The sequence below is a fragment of the Grammomys surdaster genome, unplaced genomic scaffold, assembly GCF_004785775.1.
Source record: "Grammomys surdaster isolate TR1022 unplaced genomic scaffold, NIH_TR_1.0 170, whole genome shotgun sequence".
NCBI classification, from domain to species: Eukaryota; Metazoa; Chordata; class Mammalia; order Rodentia; family Muridae; genus Grammomys; species Grammomys surdaster.
The window spans coordinates 23,917,416-23,934,513 of NW_021604618.1; the positions used below are offsets into that span (position 1 = coordinate 23,917,416).

The window sequence follows — 17,098 nt, forward strand, 5'->3', positions numbered from 1 at the left end:
ATACTGGGAGGACAGCAAGGCACAGTGCTCTGGGTCCTGTGCTTACACCGATTGAGAGTCGGGGTAAAACCATGAAGTTTCCATTAAAAGCCTGAACCCCAGATTATGAGTCAGGGTACTCTCAGAAGCAACTAACAGAGAACTTGCAAAGAACTTGCTGGCAGGAGAAATGTCAGACCTGTGGTAAGAGGAGCTCCGGCTCTGAGGGGGCCATTCTAGTACCAGTCCAGTCCATGTCACAGCTGGGCACAGTGCTTGCCACTGCAATTATGGCACATTCCAAGTTACCCAGGGCTGAGTGGGGTAGTGATAGATGTCTGTAGCCCCAAGTACTGGGGAGTCTGAGGCAGGAGAATCAATCACTTGAGCCCAGGAATTCAAGTCTAGCTTGGACAACACAGTGAGACTATAATTCAAAAGCAAAAAACAAAAACCACGAACCAAAAACCCAGCCAAACTCCAAATTCCTTGGATATTTCTGTTGTTTAACAAAAGAGATTGCTTTCCTTGAGGTAAGAGTGACCTTGAACCTTGAGGTCATTTACTTTGATTTTATTTGAAAAGCTTCAAGGGGAAAATGTTGATGTTGGCCACCAAATACTTTTTTGAAAAAAAAAATTTTGATATAATTATCAGGGTGGACCTGAGGAAATGACTTTGTTAAAAAAAATTAATATGGCAACCAGAACAGGCCAGGCTTCCTTTCAAAAAGAAAGGGGGACTCTCTGGGTGCCTCAGGAGGCACGAGCTCCTGGTACAGTCCCCATGAGAGTGGTACTGGAATGGCCCCCTCAGAGCCGGAGCCCCTCTTACCACAGGTCTGACATTTCTCCTGCCAGCAAGCTCTTTGCAGGTTCTCCGTTAGTTGCTTCTGAGAGTACCCTGACTCATAATCTGGGGTTCATGTTTTTAATGAAAACTTCATGGTTTTACATCCAAAACAATCTTGAGGTTAATGACAGCTTTAGGCAGGAGGACTAAGATGATTCTGAGGTGGCTCTTGAGTGCCCTCAGCATTTTGTGAGAGAAGGGCCTGGCAGATGGCCCACACACCTGACAGGTTACCACAGCTGGTCTGGAAACCAGCAGCAAGGGGCTCAGCTCTTCCTTGTTAGCATCAAGAAATGGCTTCTCACTTGAGAATACTCAAAACATTGAACACTCTCAGCTGAGAGCTCTGCAAAATAGACACCAGGATCCCATAATGTCTCGGACCTCAGTGAGTCACAGGGGCGTGGGAGCAGGTGATTCTCGATTACTCTCAATATCGCAGAAACATTAGCATGCAGGGTGCAGCACAAGCCTGCAAAGGTCACGGTGTCTCAGGGGACTAGCCATGGGGCCTTGGGTGTGGGAGGGCGCTGGGCTCTTTGGCTCTGGATGGCCCAAGCAAAATCCTTTAACTCAGACACTGCTTCAAGTTAGAAGCTGTTTTGATCTAAGAAATCGTCATCTGTGGTAAATGGAAGAATATAATCAGGACTTAGCATGAAAAGCAAATTTATTCTGTCCAAAGTCATTACCTTGAAGGATATAGGCCGCTAACAAGGCAGCATCCGACGTTTTACAGAGAAGACGGCCGTGGTAGAGATCCCTTTTGATCTGCAGGAAGACTAAGTACCTGTGGAGACAACAGAGAATGAACTAGAAAGGATTGCTTTCATTGCTTTAAAGACACAAATATGTAATATTAGTCCATCAAAATCCTTGTCAGGGCGTTTTTCCTACATTAATTTTTTTCATACCATAAAACAAATGCATTTTACATTTCCTTGCAGGCTCTCAGATACTTTGCTCTGCGCTGTTAATTGTTTAAGGTTCAGATCAAAAACTTTCTTCTATGGTTTAACATAGACATATCAATTCCGGGTATAAGTGTCCTCCAATCCCCCGTTCCACACCACCTCCACAGTGCTGGGATCTAGAGGGAGCCAGCCTCTGGTGGTCTGTTACAACCAGGAAAAACTGTGCTGTCAGACATGGGGAAATTGGGCCTGTCTTGGCCTCTAGAGTGGAATGGTGGGTAAAGGAAGAGATCAGGCAGGGCTCTCAACAGATGTCCCCCTGCAGATGATTGACAGAAGCCAATCAGTTCTCTCCAAATCCAAATAAAAGTGAGACGTGAGAAGCTGCCGAAATGGCTTGGTGGTTAAGAACATCTACTGTTCATGCTTGGTTCCCAGAATTCATGTTGGGTGGCTCACAACCTGTTGAACTCTAGTTCCAGGGTATCTGACATCTTGACAGACACCCTCTTATACACACATATACATACACCCCCACACCCCCCCCACACACACTTTAAAATAAAACAATTAATTAAAAATGTAAGGAGTAGTACTCATGTCAGAGCATAAAAGCAGGAGCCTGTGGCTAACATCTCTTCAAACACAGAATGTACGTGTGAGGTAGAGGCAGGGTATCAAGACCAGGAGCCTGTGCCTACCCTGAGCTCCTATCTGGTAGGGCAGACGCTGCATGATTCACATCTAGTATCTCATTTAATTCACACCCATCACTTTGAAATAGGCGCTATTATTACCTCCACTTTGTCCAGTTAAAGCTGAGGCTTTAGTGGTTTTCTCACAGACACACAACTAAATGGCAAAGGCCAGATCCACAGTCATGACGTCAGGACTTCTGAGTCTGGCACTTTAACACCGCATTATTCTGCCCTCTGACTCTATACCTGCTCTGAAGTATCTTAAGCAGTTGGACGGCCCTGACACAGTGGGATGGTTTGGAAGTGTCTTTACCAAGAGCGTACTGACAGAGGACCACAATCTCACAAGTCTCCCAACAAGAGCAGACCCAAGGCTACAAGGTACATCGGCCCCTTGAGTCCCGTGGCCAGGAGGCCCCTGTGGAGGATCCAGAATACAACCTCGGATCTTTCACACACTTGTTTCATGAGACAGTGCTTACTTCTCACCTCTTGAGTAAATGAGGGCCTTAGTGATCTGCTGTTAGTGACACAACAAAACGGGAGTGAGTGGCTCATCACAGAGTCCACACAGCCACTTTGTTCCTTCTCTTGAGAATACCCACACTCCCCTCCAGAAAGGCCCTTGGTGAAGAGGAGACGCTCTCTGCCATCAGTTACCTGAATGCCTTCAGATGAGTAAAATTGCTGCCACTTCACGACTGATCCTGAGCTGGACGCTACTGGACTCTCAACCCGTACAAGTTCTGAGACGGCCCGTTACCCTAAGCTAAGGCTGATGGACTTTGTTAGAGCCACATATGACTACAGCACCCCTGGGGAGCAAAGGCAACTATTGTGTACCCTTCAGTCCCACTGACTTCGATCAGCAGAATTTAGGGCCTCTTTGGAGAACTGATTTCCTCTGTCTTACATTCAGCCTGAATTACGAGTCCAGTTAATCATGTAAAAATGGAGAGAGAGACAGAAAGAAAGAGAGAGAGAGAGAGAGAGAGAGAGAGAGAGAGAGGTTGAGAGAGAGAGAGAGAGAGGTTGAGAGAGGTTGAGAGAGAGAGAGAGAGGTTGAGAGAGAGAGAGAGAGAGAGAGAGAGAGAGAGAGAGAGAGAGAGAGAGAGAGAGAATCATCCACAATACAACCTTTGGAGGACGTAGAGAGTGGTGAGCCCTGGGCACTGAGAATGGAGACCCTGTCCAGACCGAGCAGCCATCCAAGGCCCTCTCTAGCCTTGCTACTTGAAGTACAGCCCCCACCAGCAGTACTGGCATTACATGGAGCCTGTACCTTATACAAGTTCCTCATGTGACTTGCACATAAGAGGCAGAAGTATCCCCTGTGACCAAAGTATCATTGTGACCATGTCAATATGTGGTCCCTCTCCAAGCCAAAGGAAAGGAAGGAGTTCTGCCTGGGAGTTTGTAAGAGCCCTTCCTCTCCTTTACCAAACCCACTTGGCCCAAATATTTGCCAAGAAAAACTGGCGTCATGCAGAATGACTACTTAAGACAGATCTATCAAACCCAGCCTGTCTGCACTCTGCTTCCCACAGTGAAATGCCACACGGAGTGTGGGAGAGGCGAGCGAGCGAGCACTTCCCTGCCTCTCCGTTCCAACTCCTACCTTCTCCAGGTTTTGGCAGGATGCTGGTCGAACCTTTGCCCCCAACCATTGCTCACTTCCTGGGCTTAGATTCATATCTCATTCCTTCCCTCTGCTCATCTGTGACTGAAGTCTGGGACAGGACATCCTGAACTAATGGAGGCGTTTCAAACAGAACCCTCAAATCTGGACGGTGATTCTCCATGTTAGACTGCAGAACACCCCCCTAGGGAAGCACGGCAGAGGTGCGCTTGTGGGCTGAGAGACCTGCTCTAGAGTTTCTGATCCTCACTGTATGCAGGGCGTCAGGCTTCCTCACACGGAAGACTGCTGCTTTACAGTGCAACGGGTAGGCCCATGGCAGACCTTTCTGGTGAGCTGGGATATATGCATCTCTGTGTGGCTGGCAGTCCTTTGGCTTCTGATGTTGTTAAGATAGCTGTAGGAGCCTCAGGGGTGAGGCAACAAAAACTCTTGCAATGCCAGGCAAATGGAGGGAAGGAAAACTAGCTATTAGAACGCAGGAAGGGATGAGCTCACAGAATCAGCCACCAACATCTTCATGAGGTCCCCTTGGTTTTCTCCCACACTGGCATCCAGAAAGTTTTGGGTTGACCTGGAGCTGAAACCATACCCTACATGGTCACAGCATCATTAAGCTCATGCCCATGAGACTCCAGTGCACTCCCACCGCACGAGGCCTATGGGTTATCCTGGTGTGTGAGGCTCTGCCATCAAGATAACTATGGTTGCCAGATGAGGTGCCTGCCTAGTCCAGCCAAGTGCTGTTGCTCCTCAGAGCCAGAGCTAAGGGGCAGAATTCCCTCAATTCATCACTGAGGAGACATATCCAGAAGTGTGGCATGACTTGTGCAGGGTTACCCATCAGTCACAGCTCAGGCCTCTCAGTCTGGGTCCAGAGCCTTTTCTACCATGCAGTAATTCATTTTTCTATCAGAGGAGAGAGAAGCACCAAACTATCATCAGAGAGCAATCCACAGTGGTTCAAAGAAGAAATCAGAGAAAATAATTTTTTTTAAAAAAGGTCATGGTTCATTAATATATAGTTTCTCTACCAAATATATATGCATATGTATAAATGTATACATGTATGCATGTGTGTAAATGTGTGTGTGTATGTATGTATGTATGTATGTATATATGAATTTATATATGGGCTGGAGAGATGGCTGAGTGGTTAAGAGTGGCTGTTCGTTCAGAGAATCTGAGTCCAGTTCCTACAAGGCTGCTCATTACTGACTGAAACTCCAGCTCCAGAGAATTCAATACCTGCTTCTGGTTTCCATGGGCATACACACACTAATTTCTAAGACAAAGATTTTATTTTCTATTTATGTGTGTGTTGGGATTGGAGGACAGCTTGTGAGAGCTGGTTCTTTCCTTCCACCATGTGGTACCAGGGATTGAACTCAGACCTCCAGGCTTGTCAGCAAGTGCTTTTCCCTGTTGAACCCCACAGCTGACCTCCACCTTGGATTTGAGACAGGCCTCTCTTCTTACTGCTGCTGCTGTACCATTTAGGCAAGCCTCTAGCCAGACCTTCCCACCTATCATGCTGAGTGCTGAGCCTGGGATTTCAGATGCCAGCGGGATGGAATTCAGTGTGTCAGGGTTGCTCAGCAAGCATGTTTACCCCAGTCATCTCATTGGCCTGCGCTTGCTTTGCTTGTTTTGTTTGTAGAGCTTTGCTTATCGCTTTCAGTCCTTCATAAGGCCAGTTACATCACAGGTACTAGAGCACAGAACACAGTCACCCCTCTCACAGTTACATATAAAGGAAGAGAGACAGATGGACAGGAAACAAAATCCTAATGCTAGCCCCTATCCAGCCCTGAGTACACACCAGCCCCACACTCTGCTGTTGCACACACACTGCCTCATACAGGCGTCAAGAACCCCACCAGTAACTGCCGTTTCTGTCCCATTTTCATACATGAGGAAACTGAGGGCCGACAGGATTGCTGTTTGCCCTGTCTCATAGAATAATCTGAGATTTAAATCCTGCTCTTCCTGATTTCTTAGCAGGGTTGGCACATAGGGCCTGCTCGTGTACTTTCTAATGGAACCAGGTTTTACTGGAACACGGCCTTGATCACTCACTCATGCATCATCTACGGCTGCTTCCGAACGGCACTGATGGAACCGAGTTAGTTGTGACAGAGACCATATGGTTCCAAAAGCCCAAAACACTCATTTTCTGTCCCCTTCCGGAAAGGTTTGGCAATCCATGTTAGCCTAATAGAGGCTCAAATAATATTAATTGAAAGAATAAGTGACTGGGGACTCCATGAACTCGCCGATGCACATGTTCTACTGAACCTTTTAACGCCTGCCGTGTGCCAGGCCCTCTGCTTCCTGGCGAGGTGTGGCTGTGTCCACACTGTTTCCTTCTGTACTGGGTCTCTCAGAGTTCACCCACCTGTGGCCCCTGGTGAACGCAACACCTGGTGCCTAAGCCTCCATTGTCTTGGTCCCATCACCAGTTTAGACAAGAAAATCTATTTATTATATTAAAAAAAAAAGACAAAGGAAATGAAGCAGGATTTGGAAACTGTGTGCTGTGGGAAGGGCTCAGTGGAGAAGGTGAGGTGGAGGTTTTCACTCTCCGGCTCATCCCTTCCTTCCTTAGCCTCGTTCCATGGGAGTGGCTCAGATGGCAGTGAAATTTAGGAGTGAGAGTGCCAGGGGGAAAAAAAAAACCAGACCTGACACACTGACAACTAAATTAGTCTGGCAGCAAGGTAGGATGATGCGATGAGGGACTCAGAGCCAGGAATGAATTATGGGTACTGAGTGAGGCTGGGGCAGGTACTGCTCTCCTCAGAGCAGTAGGGCTGTGAGTGAGGAACTTAGAGCTAATTTTGTGGCTTCATGGAACGTTCCAGAGAGGGGAGGGGGAAACCTACAAATCAGGCCAGGCACCCCAAGGAAACTGCACTCTGGGGAAGGAAGACTGGGGAGGGAGAGTGAGAAGGGATTGTCAGAGATGTGAGTGGGGACACATGCAGATGGCAGAGATGCTGGCACGTTTGCCACTGCCCTTGAAGTCTACTGACTTAGTGCAAGGCCTGGCCAGGATCCCAAGGCTGCGTTGACATGGACCATGTAATCAGTGTGGCAGGGAACACACTGACTTCACTCAGTGCAAGGCTTCCTGGGAGCTGGAAGTGTACCCAGAAGTGGAAGACCCTTTACAGGACATGGAGATACAAGGCTGTAGTCTCAGTGCTAGGGAGGTGGAGGTATGGAGAATTGTGAGTTCAAGGCCAGCATAGGCTACATAGTGACACTCTCAAAAACAACAAAACAAAAAAACAAACCTAAGCCCAAACCGAGCCCTGTTTGGACTTATATATGATGCATAGAATCTGTGATAATAAGTGCTTAGTTTATTTATATGTCTGATTGTTTGGTTTTGTGGCTAGGGGTCTTTATTGATCACACCCATCCACAACTACCTCCCTCCAAGTTCCTCCACTTGACTGACCTCAAAGTTTCATTTTCTTTTTTTAAATTTAATTTAATTGTCTTTATTTAAAGTTTTTATGTGTATAGGTGTTTGGCCTGCAAGTGCCCCTTTGTACCAGATGCGTGCCTGATACCCAAGGAGGCTAGACAAGACATCAGATCTCCTGGAACTAGAGCTATAGATGGTTGTGAGCCGCTGTGTGGGTCTAGGAATCAGATCTACATCTTCTGGAAGAACAGCCAGTGCTCTGGACCACCAAGCCATCCAGCCTCCAAATTTTCTCCTCTCTCTCTCTCTCTCTCTCTCTCTCTCTCTCTCTCTCTCTCTCTCTCTCTCTCTGTGTGTGTGTGTGTGTGTATACAGGTGTCCTTAGAGGACAGAAGTGTCAGATCCCGGAGGAGCTGAAGTTACATGCAGTTGTGAACCATTCAGTGTGGGTTCTGGGAACCAAACGCAGATCTCTGCAAGAGCACTATGTGTTTTAAGTTCTGCACCATCTCTCCAGCCCTGGCCTCAGTTTCTCTATGTAGCCAAGTATGATACCTGGTCCTTCTGCCTTCATCTTCTAAGGGGTAGGATTACAGGCATGAGCTATCACAACTGCCTGAAATGTTATTTATTATTATTATGATGTTGTTGTTGTTTTTCTTTTGTAAACAATAAGGAGGAAGATGATAACGATGACAAAAAGGAGAAAGAGGAGAGGGAGAGGAAGGAGATGTGATGACAAGGATGACGACAATGACAACGATGATAAGGGCTGAAGAGGTGGCTCAGTGGTTAAGGTACACGCTACTCAGTCATAAAAACTGGCACTGAGATTCCAGCACCCATATTACAAGCTTGTAACTTTGGCACTGAAAGATCTGGTGATCTCTTCTGGCCTCTGCATGGGAGCAGGCGTGTACCCACTCACATACTTGTATATATACACTCATGTACACAGACACACACACACACACACACACACACACACACACACACACGCTAGTAAACTGGTTAATCCTCCCAACAGTTTGCAGATGCAGATATTACCACCCTCATCCTGTGAGCTGTCCAGAGGACAGTGAAGCTGGACAATATATGGCCAAGCCTTGCAGCCAAGAAGCAGCACAGGCTGGACTTGAGCCACTAGGACCATGTGGCTTCTTGGTAGGAGGGTCAGAATGTTAACACAGTTACATTTGATTTTTAAAAAATTGGATCATGAGCTCCTAAAAGCCAAGAAAACCATTAGAAAACTTTGTGTCTGGGGCCAGCCCAGAAATTGTTAGACCAATCCCTTTTGGGCCCACTGTGGGGCCAGCAAAATGCAGAGCAGGTAACGCTGGTGGTGGTAGGAGGCGGGGTGCTGGCTTTAACAGCAAGTGACCTGGACAGGAGTGGACAGGGCCTGCTCCAACACTCTCAGCAGAGAGAACGGGCTCAGGTCATGAGAGGGAGTAATGCTTTGACAAAATGCTCTTCAAGTTGATGAGCATAGTGGTCCTGTCCCCATGATCAGTGAAGCTACAGGGCTGTCCATTAAGACAGTGGGAGTGAACCCACATCTCTCACACTCACACCAACGTCCCCTGTGCTTTATAGTTGGGTACACACAGAGAAAACAAAGTTCAGGACCCAGAACAGATCTCACCTCTTTTTCTGACTTTGCCTTCTCTAAGGCAGGGGGAAGCGATTAGTGGCTTTTCTTCGTTAATGTTCCCACTCGCCACAGGGGTTTTGCTGACGACAGAATAAGGGATCCCAGCAGCACAGTTTCTGAACTTCTGAGGCAAGGCTTGGCACGATTCTGGCTCGGCTGTATAAGGGCCTGAGAAGCTAGGCCAGTCCTATTCACTGACCCTCTTGTAGGGTGGTTGTGGGATAGAGGCCTTTTCTCTTTCTCCAGTGGAAAAGACAGGGCTTATAGTATGTCTGCCCCAGAACACGATTCTCACAAAGAAGAAAGCTTCATGTGTGAAGGCTAAGGTTATGCTTTAAGTTTAAATTACTGTGCTTAAAGGCTCTATAAAATAAAGATGCCCCTAACCTGTAAGCTCCATTTGCCCAATTCCCCCCATTGTTGGAGGCTGGTGTTAGGTAAGATAACAAATCAGGTGTTTTCATGTCTGTAAACAAGATTGGTTGCCCCACCTGTATAGGATGTGCTTGATCACATGCAGGTGGGAGGTGTGTAGGCAGGAGGTACGTCAGGATGTATGCTTACCCCTGACTGGATGAAAACAGAAGTATATAGCCTCGTGGGTTGGGCTAACATAATCTGCAGCGATTCTCTGGGAATCCCAAGTATGGACCTGGCCAGTTGCTATTGTCCTGGCCAGTAGTTAATAAAGCTTGCTTCAAATCTGTCTCACAAATCGTGGCAGTGGTCTTATTCTCGCCCAGTGCGATTAACACATGCACTTGTTCAAACAGCACAGTAGGATCTACCTGTTTGGATTTAGACTCACAGTGCTTCCCACCCTGCCTTTTATGTCACACCTTAGTACTTCTCAAGTCCTTTGGGCCACTAGACACTATGTCCAAACCTGAAATCAAGCAGCAACACCAGAGCTGTCTCCAAAACCATCAAGAGAGCCACTTTATAGGCAAAAGAAAAACAGCCTTTGAGCAATTAGTTACTCCAGATCCCTTGTAGAGCGAGCAATGAGAGACGCAAAAGAAAGTGCAAAATTCCCACTGCTCCACCTCCAGAGGTGGGGAGCAAAGAAAGTGTGTGTGTGTATGTGTGTTGCTGCGGGGGGGGGGAATACACACAAACAAGTTCTACCCAGAAAGCGTTCCTCCATAGAGAGCTGGGTACTTCCAGAGCCAAGGCTCCCACTGGCCCAACAGAACTGTACGTTCAGCCTCACCTGGTTATTTCCTCTTTCAGGGCAGCGGGGTCAGCAGGGTAAAACTTCACACGGAAACACATGGTGAATGGAGGCTGGGCTGCAGAAGAAGAGGTGTCTGTTAGGAGAGACCCTCACAAGGAGATAACTGGGCTTCCATCCCTCCCATCCCACCTGGCATGCACAGGCCCCCAAACTATTAGGGAAAAAAATCCCTTTGTGGAACTAGACAGAAGGCTCAGCATCAGGAGCGCTGGCTGAGGACCCTGGTTCAATTCCCAGCACTCACATGGTTGCTTGCAGCTGTCTATAACTCTAAGTCCAGGGGACCTGATGGACTAGGGACTCTTCTGGCCTCCACAGGTACCAGGCCCACACATGGTGCACAGATACACATTCATGTTGGCTAAACACCCATACACATAAAATAACTTAAAACCCTTTTGTGGCACACTAGAACAGTAGGAAGTTATATATGTACAGCATACCTTACTACCCTTGGGGGTTCCTCCCACCCTCCCAAGGGAAAACCTTAGCTCCTTTTTGAGTACTTACATCTTAGCTGCTTCACCACTGACTTTGTAAACTCCAACCAATGCTGAAACAGAGCACAAGACAAGACAACCCTTGTGAAAAGTGGTGACACGTGCAACCTGTTTTATCCTATTGAAATGGTGAGACAGAAGGCAATCTTCCTGGAAGCCGTGTTCTGAAATAAGTACCCATTATGGACCAGCCGAGAAGGAGAAAACTGTCCTAGCTTCAAGTGCCATTCCCAGGCTTTCCGGAGACACCTCTCAAAGCAGGGTACCAAAGCTTTGAGCCCTGGTCCCGGGAGGCCCATGGGCAGAGATAACTATTCATGTATGTACAGTGTGCTTGGCTTGAGTATGGAGCTGCTGGACTTAGTGTTTGGTGGGCACTGTGTTAGATGCCAACTTCCTGGGGCAAAGGAGTGGGGTGGAGGGTGTTGGTGGCAACTCTAAAAAGTACTGACAAGAGGAGATTTCAGAATGAGGGGGTAGAGATGGCTGCTATATATTCCATTTTTGTCTGAGTAACATAGATAGCCAATGCTTATGTTACTCAGTATTTCCGGGCATGCAAGGATGGTTAAAGTCTTAGTTTCTTGGGATAATTACCTGTAATCAATGTGGAGGACAACATCCTGTCCTACATGTTTTGTTTTAATTTCATGTGTATTGCATGCATGTCTGTGTAAAGGTGTCAGTTCCTTCGGAACTAGAGTTACAGACAGTGGTGAAGGGCCGTGTGGGTGCTGCGAATTGAACCTGGTCCTCTCCCTCTCCCTCTCCCTCTCCCTCTCCCTCTCCCTCTCCCTCTCCCTCTCCCTCTCCCTCTCCCTCTCTCCCTCCCTTTCTTTTTTGAGACAGGGTTTCTCTGTGTAGCCCTGGCTGTCCTGGAACTCACTCTGTAGACCAGGCTGGCCTCGAACTAAGAAATCCACCTGCCTCTGCCTCTCAAGTGCTGGGATTAAAGGTGTGCGCCACCACTGCCCGGTACCTCTCTCTTTTTAAAAAGATATTTATTTGTGTGTGTGCGCGCGCGCGCGTGCGTGTGTGTAGGCAAGAAGAGGAGAAGAGGGTGTCAGAAACACCAAAGCTAGAGTTAATGGTGGTTGTGAGCTGCCCCATGTGGATGCTGAGAACCAAATCTGGGTCCTCTGGAGGAGCAAGAAAGTGCTGTTAACAGCTGAGCCACCTCTCCAGCTCTAGATCACTGTAGAATAGTTTCCCAAATCTCTGTGGGTTCTTGATAACATTCATTACTGATGCCTGTTGCTTTTTACATTAGGCAAGTAACTTGCCAACTGGCAGAGAGCTAAAACTGCTATTATTTGGGGTTTGATTGCTTGGAAGTCACTTAAAGATGCTAGCTGCAAGTTCCTGGAGGACAGGAACTGACTTGTTTACTATATAATAACCAGGGCCTAGCATGTGGGGCAATGAATAGTTGTGGAATGGGCAAAGGGCTGGGTTTCAGGGTGCCCTCTTTCCTGGCTACTTCTGCTTAGTGTACTGTCTTGGCAGAGACTTTCTTCTGCAGGAAAGCAGCCAAGGCCGTGCAGACAGCATCCTGGCCTCCCTCAGTTCCCAGCTCTCACCTTCTGGGCTGGGCTGTGGGTCATGTAGTTAATGGACCCACTAAGAGCCAGTACTGTCAGCTCCACATGGATAATCTGGGCTGACATTCTGGTCTCTTGCTTCCTCTGATCCGAGCTCCCACGAGGCTGGCAACTTATTACAGCCACTCAGCGTGGTTAAGAGGCCCTTCTCACATTACACGGCCCACCGCAGCTCTGCTTCGCAGGGAAGTGGAAGTAAGAGGTGCAATTCCACAGAAGCGACTGGAGCTGCAGCTTTGCCTGGGCCGGTGCTGGAGGCCTGTCTGGTTCAAAGCACGCTGGGCCTACATAGCGAGGAGAACCCAGCAAGTGTCTGGGACACAGTATACAGACTTTCAGACTGACAGGTAAGAGGAAGAAAATAGAGATGGTAAGATCTGAGTTACCCGTGATCGCCAGAGGGCTCCTGAGCGTTACGAGGAGCCCCTCCCCCTGGCAGTAGCAAGAGTCAGCTTTCATTTGGACTGTGCTGAGAGTTCAGGACTGAAGCTGCAGAGCACCAGGAGGGCTGGGGAAGCTGTCACAGGTGTCTGAAGGATTTTAGAGATCCAGTAGAGAAATCTTGAGATTGTCCTCGTAATATGGTGACAGCATCTTGTAGATTGAGTCCCAGAATTAATAGCAAACTGAGAACATGAGGCAGATCAGGAAAAGGGCCAAGATTCAGAAGGAAACAGGTCAAAATGGAACAATTTCCATGCTCTGAGGCTTGAAAGGGTGCAAAAGGATGGACAAGAAGGCAGAGGCTCAGGCTGAGCTGGAAACAGAGGACATGGCATGAGGCAGCTCTCCCAGGAGAGGAGGGTGGAGAGATGGGAACCCCAAGACACACAGTGAGCAGCAGTGGTGGAGATCAGTGGGAGCTGTTGAGAGCACCTTGGAGCCAGGGGAGGAGCTTTCCTCACAGCTCTGGGAGCGAGGAGTTCACTTCCGGTGTCCCTAGCATGAATTAGTGGATTTAGAATAAATCTTCATTATACATCATCTAAGACTTCTTGGACTCTCCCAGGCCTCTGTGCTCCATGTTCCTTTTCTGAGGTTCAGAATCACCCCGACTTGGGCTACTTTGTGACTTCAGCATGATACCTCAGAAACCACACAGTCTACGGAACCAGAGGATCCTGGGCTCTAGACTGGCCTTGCCACTTACCCTGGTTGGACAACCTGTCTTAATCTATTCATGGCCTTAAGGGCTGCTTGATGGAACATGTGTACAGCTCTTGATTCAGCACCAGGTGCCACTTGGTGCTCAGTGTACATCAGCCTGGTGCTGGGCTTAGCTTATAGCAGATTCTCTGTCAAGGGTCATGATCTCTTCTTTCCCAGTCTCTTGTTCACCCTCCTTTAATCTGGATCAACTCCAGAGTCATCCTTTTCTCCTCAAGTACATCCTACTCTGAGGAAATGATCAACAGGACACATTTGCCCCTTTACTTTTTATACCACTAGCTCTGGGGGAGACGAAGATATCTTGGTGTATATACTTCCCCCAAGGAGAAAATGCTTAGCCCAAACAAACACTGGGAGAAAAGAAAAGTCAACACCCCAACCCCTCACCACTTCCTGGAGAATGAGCACATACAGCAGTGAGGACAGTACACCTTCTTGCTCTCTGAGCACTTAATGGCTGCAGGGGTCCAGAGCTAAGGGCAGCATGGTAACAGAGCAGAGCAAGGGGCAGATCTGAGGATAAGTCTCCATGATGCTGCTCATAGCTCTGCCAGGCAGGGAGGGGCGAGATAAATACATGAAGAGTGGAGACCGGGTTAGTCAGAGGAAAAGGGCATGGTAGGTATCTTAAGAACCTTTTCTAAAACTCACGTCTTTAGTCCACAACCCTAAACAGGATCTGGAGGACACAGTGGCTCAGACAACCAAGAGATGAACAGCATCTGTCTGTGGCACGGGGAAGGGTATATCTATCCACTCACACTCAGCATCTGTCACTCTGGGAAGCACTGAGATGCTGTGCCTTTTTAGCGGCCTGAGAACTGAGACGATGGCAGAGACAGCCCAGTCGGGGGCTGTGGAGGAAATCTTGGACCTAGGAAAGGAGGCCCGACAGGATTTGTGAAGCTCTGTAGGATCTGTGATGATGTTTGTGGAGACTGAAGCGCGGGTGGTGAGTGAGCAGGAGCACTCAGCCTGCACGTGTCTGCGTATTTTCCCACTTCTTAGGGATGCCAAATAGCACATCCTCAGTCTGCCCAGGGACGATGAATCACCTGCAGAGATGCAGGTGTCTGCAGGCTGGGAAGGTGAGCATCAAGTACCACAAATCATCAACACCTCCTTTTAGCAAATGCTTACCGAACGTCAGCTGCTCTCCAGGCCCTGCTCCATGGTAGACAGTGATGGATGAGATTCAGTCTGTCTGTCCCCTCTTGGAACTTGGGCTTTTGTGGGGACACAGGCTGTCAGCACAGTGCAGGAAGTGCTATCGTGGGTAGGTATTAAAGGACATAGTGGGCTATAGGGCAGTATATGGCAAGGCCGGGGGAGACTTTCTGGAAGAAGCAAAAAGCCACGAAAGATCTTAAGTATGAAAGAAGGTAGCTTTGGGGCTGGAGAGATGGCTCAGTGTTTAAGAGTGCTTATTGCTCTTGGAGAAGACCCAGGTTCAGTTCCAAGCACCCTGGTCAGGAAGCTCACAGCTGCCTGTAACTCTAACTCCAGGGGATTCAACATGTTCTCTGACTGCTGAAGGCACCAGCATACACATGGTGTGCGCACACACACCCACACACCCACACATATGCACACAGAGACAAACATACATCAATAAAATAAAAATTCATCTTCAAAAAACAAAACCAAAAGACAAAACAAACCAAAAGGAAGCCAGGAGGAAGAAAAGGAGAAGCATGCTCCTGGCAGAGAACTGAGGGACTGAAGGTCTGAAAGTGGAGACAGACATGTCTGGAGAGTCATAATGTCTGGTTGACTACAGAAGGGAGGGGCAGGTTGATAAGATGATGCTAGAGATGATGTAGGAGCCCAAGGGAAATGAATTTGTTTCTGTCTGTGATGCCAGTTTTGGTGAAAGTCTACAACTGCCTTTACTGCACAGACCAGGGGAAGGGCTCAGGCTTTGCAAGGTGCTGAAGGCGTGTGTCCGTTTGGCTCTCTGTCCTGCCTAGACCAGACTGACATTGCCCAGTAATGGTCTACCTAACCAGGATGAGAACCCTGAAATATAGGGATATATAGCCTGTTTACTAGAAAGGAAGCAACAGAAGCCCTCTCTGTGCACTGGGCTCTATGACCTCAACACTGGCTACCCGCTATACCTCTAGCAGGCACCCATGGCAAATTGCTTGAGCTCTTGGGCTGCCTTTGTGGCATCTGTGAAATGCCAGGTTTCCTCAGCTGAACTTTGGTTCAGGTGACTTTCAGGCTCAGTGCTATGATTTGAAGCAATGATACCAATTAGGGTCTGGGTAGTCCCTGACTCCTGAGGCTAAACTTTGCATAGGAGTTACATGCAACCGAAGATTCGGGGCTATTTACTAACCCTGTAATTGGTTTGTGGTTTGAATTTTGACTTACCCGCTGTTTATCTGGGTCCACAAAACGAATCCCAAAGTAGTCTTTCTCAAGTAGGTTCAGGTGGTGGCAAAGGAGATCAAACAGGTACTGGCCTTTGGCATCTCTCTGCAAAGAAAGCAAGCTCCATTGAGAAATGTGTATTCTTTAGGGTGACATGTGTGTGTGTGTGTGTGTGTGTGTGTGTGTGTGTGTGTGTGTGTGGCATAAGAAGTATATGAATGTGTTTGTGTACATATGTATTTTATGCAACTCTTTAGGGTGAATTTTGTGTGTGTATATGTGTGTGTGTGTATGTGTATGTGTGTGTATGTGGTCAATGTGGACTGCATTCATTTTGAAACCAGACCTCTCACTAAACCTGAAGCTTACTGACTCGGCCAGATTGGCTGAATAGCAAGCTTCTCAAGCACCGCCATGCCTGGCTTTTGATTTTGTTTTTATAATTATAAGGATGATTAATGAATTGCATGAAGATATGACAGTAGTGCACACCCATAACTGTCCTTTACACTGTGATGTCTCACATAGTCTCTGGCATTCTGAGTGGTTTAGCACCTGGGAGACACTCAATAACATTCCAGCACAAGATCAGAGTTCATCCATGGGGTATCAGAGTTCATCCACGGGGTATCAGAGTTCATCCACAGGGTATCAGAGTTCATCCACGGGGTATCAGAGTTCATCCACGGGGTATCAGAGTTCATCCACGGGGTATCAGAGTTCATCCACAGGGTATCAGAGTTCATCCACAGGGTATCGGAGTTCATCCCCTGTTCTTCGTGCCCACTACCAGTTCCATAGGTCAAACCATACTGATCCTGCAGCTGGACTACTGCCTGAGCCTTTCTTCTACATTCTTCATTTCCATTCTTGCCCTGCTCAGTCCTTCTCCACAAAGTAACCAGAGTGATCCAACTTAGATGTGATGTCTTTTGTTTGCTGAATGAGTGCTATAGGCACAGTATAAGCTGGTCACATGTGCAGAATAATATGCTACTAAGTTAGTCTCCATTCCTCCTAGCTGCACATGGCCTTC

The 17,098-nt window shown here is 47.8% G+C and overlaps 1 protein-coding gene across 4 annotated transcripts in view; it reads right to left on the bottom strand.

Moving 5' to 3' along the window:
* The window catches only part of Frmd5 (FERM domain containing 5), a 254,279-nt gene that overhangs the window by 28,127 nt on the left and 209,054 nt on the right, over window positions 1-17,098 (bottom strand). For 3 of the 4 annotated variants that reach the window (XM_028766914.1, XM_028766915.1, XM_028766916.1), the window contains exons 2-5: window positions 16,063-16,167; window positions 10,923-10,965; window positions 10,389-10,467; window positions 1,524-1,621 (exon numbers count right to left, since the gene is read on the bottom strand). In XM_028766914.1, coding sequence (XP_028622747.1) covers window positions 1,524-1,621; window positions 10,389-10,467; window positions 10,923-10,965; window positions 16,063-16,167 — 325 coding nt within the window. Of the gene's footprint in view, window positions 1-1,523; window positions 1,622-10,388; window positions 10,468-10,922; window positions 10,966-16,062; window positions 16,168-17,098 lie in introns of those variants that run through there. The other variant, XM_028766917.1, reaches the window with a different exon arrangement.